Source organism: Zootoca vivipara, chromosome 3, assembly GCF_965207765.1.
Source record: "Zootoca vivipara chromosome 3, rZooViv2.hap1.1, whole genome shotgun sequence".
NCBI lineage: Eukaryota > Metazoa > Chordata > Lepidosauria > Squamata > Lacertidae > Zootoca > Zootoca vivipara.
The window spans coordinates 400,904-413,114 of record NC_142586.1 but is presented as its reverse complement, the minus strand read 5'-3'; the positions used below and the strand labels follow the sequence as shown (position 1 = coordinate 413,114).

Sequence of the window (12,211 nt, the reverse complement as noted above, 5' to 3'; positions counted from 1 at the left end):
CTTTTTTACTGTTGTTGTTTTCTGAATGCATAAAGCTTTTATATATTCTTTGTTGTGGATTGGTCATCTTATGGAGCTCCTTTTTCTCACACGCTTTCTAACTCAAGTCTTCTGCTAAGCCCTAACCACAATTTCAGGCATAATGCAAAAATTAGGAATGAGCTAACTAATCAATTATTTCTCCAGCTACAGTCACTGGCAAGTTCATTTAGCCTCATTTCTCCATTAACATGATTTTTTAAATAAAAAAACTGCATTAAAATGTGAATCTAAATATGTATTTCTGGAAATACCCACCACTAGATATATTTTCTGTCACAATACTAATCTTCAAATACATGTTGATATATTTTTGAGCAGAGAACTGTGTCACCATAATTGGAGAACTGCAAGCTGCATTCTGATCCACACATTATTCCAGGAGGTGTAAGTCAGGTCAGCTGATACTGGAATTAAAGTACTATTGTATTGGTTACTAGTTGGCCCGGCCACGCGTTGCTGTGGGTCATCCCTGTGATCCCCCCCCACCCTGTCCCGATCCATGACGTATCTCGTCCCTCCTCCCTCCAACCCCCTGGCTCATCCCTGTGTTTCGGTAGGATACCCTTCCCTCTGTTTCCTCCGGGGAGTGTTGTCCCTTCCCCCCTGTATCTCCATACATTGGCCACTGCGCACGCATCGTGAACATTTTTATATATTTAGATTATTTTTTTAAAAAAATAAGAACATGAGAAGCAGAAGTTGTTTTTGTTTAATTTTATTTTTGGGGTTCTCATTTATTTTGGTGGGTATTGTATGATTTGGGTGTCATTGTGTGTTTTGTGTTTTTTTTGTTTGTTTTTTTTTCCTAATTTTGGAGTAGGTGACCCAGAGAACTACTTCAATAATCCCGACCAGGGAGGGGGGGGGAATCAAATAGCGAAGACCCACAGCCCCGTAGCAACAGAAGGCAAGTTCCGAAGCGCCCAAGCTGTTCGGTTCCATAAAAAACCCAGGAAGTGGCAAGGGGAAGGTAGGAGATTGTAAATCAAGGGGGAGGGATTGGCCACTGCAAATATCCGAGGACTTAAACTGGGGAGAGAAAGTACATTGTTGTTGTTTTTTTAAAAAAGACGCAGAGGCTTGCAATCAGTCATAGTATAAAGCCTAGGTTAAAAGGGGCATGACTGCCCTTACTTAGAATGGCCACCGGAGCCTCCCATGTGACACAATGCCCGATAAATTTTAAAGTAAAAACCCCTTGCTGTGCCCCCAAGTGCATTGCTGTGGGTTATCCCTGCCTGGGCCTAGTGGGGGCCTGGCAGCCTGGCAGGGGTCTAGGGGTCTGGTAATGGCCGCCTTGGTGGTTTCAGTTGCTTGGTTGATGATGTCATTATTTGGTGCCGCCCTTCAGAGCTTTTGCTGGTGACAGTGTGCAATCTGCCTTTCTATTGGATGCTGCTGGAGTGATGTCTGGTGATGTCTGATTTGTGCGCCACTTTTTTGCGTTTCATCACTAAGGTATGAAAGCTGTGCTTTTTTGGATTTTTTTTTTTATGCCAGATCCCTCACTGATGGGCAAGGTACGCTTTGTCCTAATTTGATGCAATTTGGTTCAGCGGTTACGGAGAAAGGCTGTGACCTCTGTGCGCACAATGCCTACATTTATATATATATATATATATATATATATATATATATATAGATATAGATATAGATATAGATATAGATATATAGATATATATATAGATATAGATTTCCCTGAGGAATTGTGCATCGCTCAGTTCTCCACTGGAGCTTGCGGAAGGTCATAGAATTGAACTTAGGCTGTGCCAGGTTCTAACAGTGTGCGCTCATATACAGCATTTCTGTGAATTCAAGCTTGATTGGCTTTCTGTGTGCCATGCAATCACAGTTATCATTGGAGTGGATTCTGCTGCAGGCAGCTTTGCATGAGTATGCATGCATTCAAGACTATATTTTGAAAAAAACAATGAATGAATTCCTATGCCCCACAAATAACCCAGAGATGCATTTTAAATAAAAGCACACATTCTACTCATGTAGAAACAGGCTGATTCCCGGACCATCCGCAGGCCAGATTGAGAAGACGATTGGGCTGCATCCGGCCCCCGGGCCTTAGGTTGCCTACCCCTGGTTCAAGTGCATCAAACAAATGAATCGTGCCAAGTTGGAAGGGGTGCTGCCAAAGCCTTATGAGGAACAGTTGAGGGAGTCAAGTATGTTTAGCCTGCAGAATAAGAGACTCAGAGGAGATATGAGAGCCATCTTCAGATATCTCAGGGGCTGTCACATGGAGCAAACTTGTTTTTTCCTTCTCTGAAGGGTAGGACCTGAACCAGTGGCTTCAAATTACAAGAAAAGGGATTCTGACTAAACATTAGGAAGAACTTTCTGACAGTAAGAGCTGTTCGGCAGTGGAGCAGACTCCCTCAGGAGGTTGTGGACTCTCCTTCCTTGGAGGTTTTTAAGCAGAGGTTGGATGGCCACCTGTCATGGATGCTTTAGTTGAGATTCTTGCATTGTAGGGGGTTGGACTAGATGACCCGCAGCGCCCATTCCAACTCGACAATTGTGATTTTATGTTGTGAACCACCATGAGACCTAGGGGTATAGGGGTATACCACCATAATCCTAAACTTTAGTGTGCTTTATTGCTCTCCATCTACTTGCATATTAAAGTTATACCAGCAAGAATTAGTCTTCATGTAGAAAACTATGATTTAAATCAAGCCTTACTGACTAGTGATTTAAATCAAATCCACCCTGGTTTAAACCGACTTAAACAAGTTTTAAAAGCTCTTGCAGCTGTGAAGATGAGCTTGAAAGTGTGTGGGCAATGCCTGGTGGCATTTCAGAAGCTGTGTGGAAGGACCCGGGGGGGGGGGTGATTAGAAAAAAACCACTGGGTGCTTCCCAGCACTATCCGGAGTATTCTGACTATAGCAATACCCATTTCATCCTCACGTTCTTTAATACGTGCACCAGCTATTTGTGTCTCCCCCAATCTCTTTAATTTGCATCGTCTAAGTTACTCAGAAGGGACACAGGTGGCGCTGTGGGTTAAACCGCTGAGCCTAGGGCTTGCTGATCAGAAGGTCGGCAGTTTGAATCCCTGTGACAGGGTGAGCTCCCGTTGCTCGGTCCCAGCTCCTGCCAACCTAGCAGTTCGAAAGCACATCAAAATGCAAGTAGATAAAAAGGAACCGCTACAGCGGGAAGGTAAACGGCGTTTCCATGTGCTGCTCTGGTTTGCCAGAAGCGGCTTTGTCATGCTGGCCACATGACCTGGAAGCTATACGCCGGCTCCCTCGGCCAATAATGCGATATGAGCGCACAACCCCAGAGTCGGTCACAACTGGACCTAATGATCAGGGGTCCCTTTACTTTTACCTTTAAGTTACTCAGACAAGTTGCACACAAATGCTGTTATTTGGGAATAGCCAAAATAATTCAGCCCTCCGAAGGATAGAGGGTAAGCTGAGGCTGAAATAGATGCCCTGCGAAATGAATATAGCTCTTCAGCAAACGGCTGCGCCCACACAGAAATGAGAGAATAGAAGCTTTGTGGAAGTGAAACAGTGAGTGCTGCTGACCTTGGGCTTTTCAGTCTGTAATGTGAATTGCTTGCTGCTTTGTTCATCATCGCCACATGACTGTTGAAAACTGGCAAGTTGTTCTTGTTTGCTAATGTCCTGGAATTTTCCCAAATGAAGGATTCAATGATCGCTGTTGATTTTTTAAGCCTGTTTTCCAACTCTTAAGTGTTTTCTTGATGTTCAGATATTTTCTGAGAAATCTTGACTCTTAGTTTAACTCTTCTAACACCATTGTTTTCATCAAGGCACCACAGATGCACTGTACTTGTTTTGTTCTACATATCCAAGCAGCGTGAGATGGTTATCTGTGGTCATGGGAAACTTGTAGAACAGATTTTCTTAGTGTACTGTAATTGTGATAAAGAAAAAGTGTCCTTTGCACCTGCTAATAATGAACTGGGAGAGGGGGGACTTACGTGGTTCCTAATAACACATTTAGCATCAGTTTGGACCTTAGTACTGAATGGAAACTGTGTGGAAGACGCTGGCATTACAAAGCAAGAAAACAAGTGGATAGAACAAAAAACCAAAGAAAAGCCCTCACGGGGTTAGCCGTCATCATCCAGACCTTTTGATTTTGTGTTGGGAGGGGTGGTGGGGGTGAAGTTGAGTATGGCTGCTCTTTCTATTTCAGGGGAAGATGCGTTCTATTTCAGGGAAACAGTGAGTTCTGAATTAATTTCATCTTCAAAAATAGTTGTTTTGAAAAGGAGCTCTGGTTGAGGTGGATGTGAAAATTAGGTGCTGGAACTTAGTTGTCAACCGTGGAGGAGTGGGAATTTGATAACATCTGTGAAGTGGGTAGAGAAAATCATTTGATTTTCACAGGAGGGAAGAGTTAGCAAATTATTACATAGTCAGAGGGCCTTTTTCTCTCCTCCTCCTCCTTTTAAAAAAACATAATTTGCTGCTTGAAGCAGCTAGGAACCGTGAGTGCTGCTACACACTTTCAAAACAGAACAAGAAATCGCCATGTGCATTGTATTGAGGGGTGGGTGGGTGGGTGGGGAGATGGCTGCCTTGGCTATTGTAATTGTAAGCTAACTATCAACTCTCTTGGAAGTCCATCTCCCTCGCTGGCTCATCCATCTCATGCTCATGCTCTTCCCGGAGGGTTTCTGCACAGGCAATAACATTTGGAATTTAGCTGGACTGAGACTTATGACCTGGCCTTCGTGAAATGCCAGCATGAAGCAGCTGGAGGTGTAATACAATAGCAAGGAACAAGAGGCTGGCCAGCTAAGAATGCCAGACAATGCTGAGAGGATCTTGCCTTCAAAACTGAGGAGCACAATGATCTTTAATAGTTGCTTCTCTCTCCACTGGGGTGTATGGGGAGGGGTTAGGGAAGGGGTCGTACCTCTGGTGGGGGGACATGTCCTGCTCCTTCTGGGGTGGCTTGCCCTCCTTTGGTCCCCACCCTGTGCTCAGCTCTCACCTCAGGCTCCCAGAAGCTGTCAGCATGCGGCAGCAGCCACACCTCCAAAAATGGCTTTGACTGGCCTGCTAAACCAGGTGAGGGAGCTGATGGGTCTCAAACCCTCCGGGGGCTTCGGCTGATTGAGTGGACAAGGCCAGGAGTGGGTCCAATGGTCAAGAAGGCGGTTTCTGCACATGCTGTGGAGGGAAATGGGGGCAGATGGGCCTCCTCGATGAGCTACCTTCCCAGGTTGCTGAGCCCCCACCTGCCCCTTTTCTTTTACAGCATGTGCAGAAGCCTCCTTTCTGATAGGTATCACGGTAAGAATGCATCCGTTTTAAGTCCGTTAGTTCCTTAGTTTCCAAGATCCGTGAATGGGAGCGGGAGTCAACGAGTGCATCCCATCAATGCCATCAGTGGAAGTCTTGTGGAAGGGCTTCTGAGGGAGGGCTTTCTGCCCCCCAAAATTGCCTCAGGGAAGTTGAGGGAACTGCCAGAACTGTATATGGAGGATCATTCCCTCTGAGAAGCTGAAACGCTCGCCCAGATGGGACCATGGCCTTAGCGTAACGTTGAATTCCTCCTAGGATGTGTGGTTGTTTTCTTAAAACAAGTTTAATGGCAGCTTTGCACAGGGAGGGAAGGAGACCACACACACAAGACTTGCTCCTGCCTTCTCTCCATACTTATTAGATGTTGTGCAACACACAGTGACATGCACAGAGACTACGAAATATCTGCCTCTGCTTATTTTCAGTTTCTGCTCTTGCTAATGGCTTCTCTTTCCGCTTCAGGGATCCACAGGACCTCGCCACCCTTTGGCACCATGACAGCCATCCTGGAACGGATCAGCACCTTGTCTGTCAGTGGACAGCAACTCCGCCGGCTCCCCAAGCTCTTAGAAGAAGGCTTCCCCAAGATGCCTGGCACCGTCAAAGAATCTGACGTCCCACAGCTCTTCCGGGAGCCGTACATCCAAGCTGGGTATCGCCCCACGGGGCAGCAATGGCGCTACTACTTTTTCAGCCTCTTCCAGAAGCACAACGAGGTGGTGAATGTCTGGACCCACCTGCTGGCAGCGTTGGCGGTGCTGCTGAGGTTTCATATTTTTGCGGAAGCAGAGGAGTTGACTTTGGACGTCCAGTCTCTGCCCCTCTTCCTCTTCGTCCTCTCCTCTGTCACGTATCTCACCTGCAGCCTCTTGGCTCACCTCTTGCAGTCCAAGTCTGAGATGTTTCACTACACCTTCTACTTTGTGGACTACGTTGGGGTCAGCGTGTACCAGTACGGAAGCGCCCTGGCCCATTTCTATTATAGCTCTGATCAGGCCTGGTACGACAAGTTCTGGCTCTTCTTCTTGCCGGCGGCCGCCTTCTGCGGGTGGCTCTCCTGCGCCGGCTGCTGCTACGCCAAGTACCGCTACCGGCGCCCTTACCCCGTCATGAGGAAAGTGTGCCAGGTGATCCCAGCAGGGCTGGCCTTCATCTTGGACATCAGCCCCGTGGCACACCGTGTGGTCATGTGCCACCTTGAAGGTTGCGAGGAGACGGCTGCCTGGTACCATACCTTCCAGATACTTTTCTTCCTCGTCAGTGCTTATTTCTTCTCCTGCCCAGTTCCCGAGAAATACTTCCCGGGTTCCTGTGACATCGTTGGCCATGCCCACCAGATCTTCCACGCCTTCCTGGCCATCTGCACACTCTCCCAGCAGGAAGCCATCTTCCTGGATTACAAGAACAGGCAAGACATCTTCCGCAGGCGGCACAGCTCCCTCTCCGTCATTCTGTCCTGCGGCTCCTTCTTTGGCTTAGTGGCTTGCAGCGCTGTCACTGCACACCTCCTGCAGCGCAGGATCAGGGTGGAGCTGGCCATAAAGGAATCCTGATCGTCATGGGGACAGGGCTCAGGCCCAGCCTGCTTGAAGGAACCAAGCAAAGATGAGCTGCATATAAATACTGTATATAAGTAAATTAACAAAGGGAGTTGCCGCTATAAATTATAAACCAGGAATTGCTTGCAGTCTGGAGCTACCATAAAAAAGCCGCCTTATGTCCTAAACATTTTTTAAAAAAACTGCAGTGTAACAATTGCTGGCTAAAGAAGCTTTTTAGGCAGATGTTTCTGAGTTGTCCTACTCTGAGTTACCTGCTGAAATTTGTATGTATGTCAAAAGAGAAGTGGGAACGGATAAATAATCTAAAAGAGAAGTACCACGGAATTGCTCATTTACAAAGGCACAATTCTAACTGAAATACTAAATCTGTGTCTGTCACAATGGATGTCAGGGTTCACGTACCTGAAAACCAAAAGTAGGTGTTTGTGTGGGGGGGGAGGGCATCCCTGCATGTAGCAAAGTAGCATGTCAGGGAAAAGACCAGACCAGACCTCATCCATCTGCCATGCTACTGCAGGAGTTTTGTTTTTGTTATGGGAGGCATTTAATAGTTTGAATTGCTACCTGCAACTGGAGACAGCGCATCATAAATACAGGTTTATGAACTCAGGAGAACTGGGTTGTAGATCCAGGTATATGGTGAAGATTGACAGGGTTCAGGGACATAACCCAATTTGGTCTGTTCCATTTTAGTTACCTGTGGTCTTGAGGCTTGAACTTCCTCCTGAGTTGTAAATTTCAGGAATAAATATTTTACATGCCAGTAATAGTACAGATAGTACAAACAGGAGTAATGTTTGGTCTCAGTGATCTGTTTACCACTCTGATTTAGGTATTTGTGAATTCACAGCTCTTTTGTGGGAGAGAGTGAGCCACCTTTTCTTCTAGTAAGATGCCCTGTGCTAGTACGTCCAAATTCTGTTTTTCTTCTGTGGGTTCCTGCTTGTTTAATCATAGCAAACAATTTCCCCATAGCAACAAAAGAGAAACCTTCCCCTAGGTGTGTATCCTCCCCCCTCGCCCCCCCCCCCCCGTATCCTGAGTTGGTGAAGGGGAAGCAAGGTACATGCACTTTTATCTTGCTCATATAATCTGTTGTCTCTCACATTTTTTCTTCCCTTGTTGAGATGTTTCAGATAGTGCAGGCAGCTTCCCTCTGCAGCTCGCTTGAAGGATCTTGGGATGTGGAAAATAGGAGAGGGGAGCATTTCAGCAGAACAGATACCAGAGAAAGGGAGGGGTGGGAGTCCATTTTGATGGGGGTTCAGCTGGCTGTGAAGACTGGTTTTGACAGGGGCTCTATGACCATAAAATTGCCGCCTTCTCCATCACCCTCCTGGATCCTTTTATGCTCTGATTGTGAAGGTCTGTAGCTGCCGTCTCTCTAGAAAATGACCTCCTTGTATCTCCCAAAGGGTGTTATTTTTGTGTAGCCTAGTTCCTCCTTAGCCCATTTCTGTGGCCTCCACTGCACACTCCTGCTCAAATCATCTGTCTGGGTAATGTGAGACTTTTCTGCTCCCTTCTTTACCTTTACACATAGCCAGAGAGGGGCTGGCGATGTCTTCACCGGATATACGCTGCCTGTTTGGCTTCCCCACACCTGCAGCTTCTCCCCACAACTCCAAAGCAGCCGCCTTTGTTTGTGCAGTGGCTGTCTCAAATGAACACACCTCCGCTTAACCACAAAATTAATGTGACTTGCGTTTTGAAATCAGATGGAAATTGGTTTGTGGAAAACTACAAGATAGATATGGATTGTAGCTAATGTCATGTACACACAGCTTCAAACACCAGCCATGGGAACAAACTGGAACCAGAGTAAATGCCATGTGTACACAGGCAGCCTAAGATATAGGAGCTTCGAACCCCCCCCCCCCACCTCCCCATTCATTTTCAGCTGTTCCTGCTATCCTTCTACTTTGCATGGGATGAGCTCGGGGACCTGTGTGTCTTTTGAGAATGAGATACAGTCCTACCTTGGAAGTCGAACGGAATCTGTTCCGGAAGTCCGCCCGACTTCCAAAACGTTCAAAAACCAAAGCGTGGCTTCTGATTGGCTGCAGGAAGCTCCTGCAGCCTATCGGAAGCCACAGAAGCCTCGTCGGACGTTGGGGTTCCAAAAGAATGGTCGCAAACCGGAAAAAATCACTTCCGGGTTTGCGGCATTTGGGAGCCAAAACGTCCGAGTTTCCAAGGTGTTCGGGATCCAAGGTACGAATGTAATGGTATTGTACCCCAGTCTTGCCCACCTTGAAAGGACACACAGATTTACCCTAGTCATTGAAGGAAGGCTAGTTATGCTGGATTTACAGATGCACCAGAATGAAGTCCTGAAATGATAAGAGTAGACCGCATCACTTTACGCATTACGCATATATATATATGTTTTATACACACACATGTACTACCTAGAATGATTTAGCCACCTTGCAGTGCTAGTTTAATATTTTGCACTGGTGTTTATTTTTAAATGTAATTTCTGTCTGCAGAGTAGTGCGTGCCGTACATTCTTCTACCTAATTCTTCTGCGTAAACCTACGCATAAGACACTTCTTGGACCAGATTAAGAATGCACTGCAGGTGTCAACATCTTAGATCAGGCATCCCCAAACTGCGGCCCTCCAGATGTTTTGGCCTACAACTCCCATGATCCCTAGCTAAGAGGACCAGTGGTCAGGGAAGATGGGAATTGTAGTCCAAAACATCTGGAGGGCCAAAGTTTGGGGATGCCTGTCTTAGATGAAGCAAGGCTGGCGTGACTGATGGGTTTTGGTTTCACTGATAGTTTAGGGACCATGGTCTTCCACCTTCTCCTTAGTTCCTCCCCTCCCCTCCCCTCCCCTCCCTGGCTCCAGCTCCTTTGGAAGATGGCTTTACCCATAATGGCCTGGCTTCTCCTTTTGGAAAACAGCAGCTAATTATATTCCAGCTTCTCTTGGACAAACAGGAACATGCAGAAATCCAGCACTAATCTCCTTCATGAAAATTTAAAACGACGATAGAGAAAGAAACACTCAGGGATTGGTAATGAGATATGGAGCCATTCTTTCGTTAGAGCAATTTGAAAGCATGCTGAGCTTGACAGTGAACAAATATAACGGGAACACAGCAAGATGAGACTGTGTTCAAAGCTTGGTTTCCATGGGACCAGGTTTCTTTGTTGGTAGGGAATCAGCATGAAATATTAATTTCTCCTTTGGCTTGAAGGGTAGATTTTTGCATAAAATTGACTCCTGTACTGCTTGCTCTGCAGCAGTCAGTGAGGCGTATCCTTCAAACTCGGGTGACTGAATGTAGCTCCACTTTCTACCTTTGAAGCAGACGGTCTTGCTTTGTGTGTGACTCAGAATCACACCTGTAAAGTCAGACCCCCAGTTTCCAGCAAAATGTAATTTTCAACTGAGACAACTGATAGGCTCCGCTCATAGGCACCATGTTATCTTCTAGCATGTCGCTGTATTTAAACGGTGTTTGGGGGCATGTAATGCAAAACTCAGTAATAACAGAAAATAAGCTACTCAAGCTACTTTTGAGCCTGAACAGTGTATATCTGAAAGCCATTCTGTCTGTTGTGCCAGAATATGGCAGAACTGGGATAGATTCTGGATGGTAACAATTCAGATTGTACCAGGGCCCATAGGTGTGTCGTTTTCAAATGCTCCCCCTTTGTAAAATCTAAACATCTCCCTTTGTGCTGCAAACTAATACAGAATAAAGGAATGGGGTGTACTAAACCTTTGTCTCTGATGTGATGGTTTACTACATGTGATCTTTTTACACCATTGAGCTTTCAAAAGGAGGATGACTTCACCCCACTTTTGCAGGCCAAAGTAGCACAGTTCTGTTAACCACTTTATTCTCTGTGTAGATCATCTTCATGAATTTGATGAAAGTGAGTTTAGCTTAAGTAGATTTTTTTAAAAGGCACGTAGTCTAACGCTTCTGGTTCAAGTGCACCTCTTGCTTGTTCGTCACCAAAAGTTGTTAATACAGTATAAGATATTCAAATATGTGCTAAAATTATTTGAAGAATCTTTATCAGCTTGAAGTTTAATGCAGCCAATTTCACTTTTAAATTACCACAAATTGAAAACTAACCACCCGTAAAAAGGAACGCATGAAATGTCATGTTGGACATCTTTAAAAAATAAGAAGAGAATTGATATGTTCATCATTCTGAACTGGTGGACTGTATGAAAATTCTTCGTGATTTTAGACCACCACCTAGTGGTATAATAAACCAAGATTTTCTGATAGCTTTAAAACTTTGGACTTGAGATGTGTTTAACTTACGCTTGAGGCTTGTCCACGCTTTTGCTTGTTCCATGCCTAAACAGCATGGGTCCAAGCAGTTTCCCTTCTGGCCCGCTGCTTTCCTTTCTTTAGCTCTAAATCAGAACCAGTGACCATCTTCAGAAAACCCGATTGTTGTTTGCTCCAATTGCGTGTAAAGAGCAGTTTTCCTCAGAGGCAAGCAGCAGGACAAAAGGAACTCTGAATAAGCCCTTGCAGAGGTACTTTATTTTAATTCAGTAGGAGGTCCCTTTATATATATATATATATAAATTGACCAAAGTTACTTTTCTACTATTATAAGTACAGTATAAAATACTAGTGCTGTCCATGTCCCGCTCTCTGGGACTTCACAAGACACATTCATAGCTCCTCAAGTTGTCAGTGGTTGAATGTATATTAATTAGAGGAGCACATGCTAGGTGCTTCAGGTGTGTTTTGTGTACTTATGCCTTTCAAGGGATGGTTTTTAATGATAATTTTAAGAAATAAATTAAAAAATGGGGGTGGTGGTTGTATTTTATTTTTTAAACCAAGGGTTGTTAGTTTTGATACTGCACAAATTACTTATCTCCTGAAGTCTGTATTGTTTATACTGCATTAACAAATGTTGAATGGAATCAAAAATAAAAGTTGAGAAATTTAAAATAAATATTCAGCCAGCTGTATATTTTGTCACTGAATCTGAAAGAAAAGAGAAGTCTTTTAGTGGAACCTAGGGGAGAAATTGTTCCATGAGGAGGTGGTGGTTGGTGGGGAAGCAGCAATGAACTTGGCAGAATGGTGAGAATTGTCCTGGAAGCAATTTCACTTTCCATGGAAGTCTTGCCTCTCTTCCTTGCAAATTAGGTAGGGGTGGGGGCGTTTCACTAACAATGCCATGTCACTTTTAAACTTCATCTACAAAAAAATTCAGAGTATTTTTTTAAAGAAACACACTCAATCCCATATTGTGCTATCCGGTCCTAAGCGGTTTTTTTCCCATAAGAAGCACCTGCCACG

General features: G+C 45.0%; 1 protein-coding gene and 1 long non-coding RNA gene across 6 annotated transcripts in view; both read left to right on the top strand.

Moving 5' to 3' along the window:
- PAQR8 (progestin and adipoQ receptor family member 8) overlaps positions 1-11,470 on the top strand; it is a 29,431-nt gene extending 17,961 nt beyond the window's left edge. For all 5 annotated transcript variants that reach the window (XM_060272300.2, XM_088665482.1, XM_088665484.1 and 2 more), the window contains one exon: positions 5,814-11,470. In XM_060272300.2, coding sequence (XP_060128283.1) covers positions 5,846-6,904 — 1,059 coding nt within the window. In that variant the 5' untranslated portion in view covers positions 5,814-5,845 and the 3' untranslated portion in view covers positions 6,905-11,470. The remainder of the gene's footprint in view (positions 1-5,813) is intronic.
- Positions 1-12,211, top strand: part of LOC148686118 (uncharacterized) — a 312,355-nt gene that overhangs the window by 236,819 nt on the left and 63,325 nt on the right. The gene's annotated exons all lie outside the window — the stretch shown is intronic.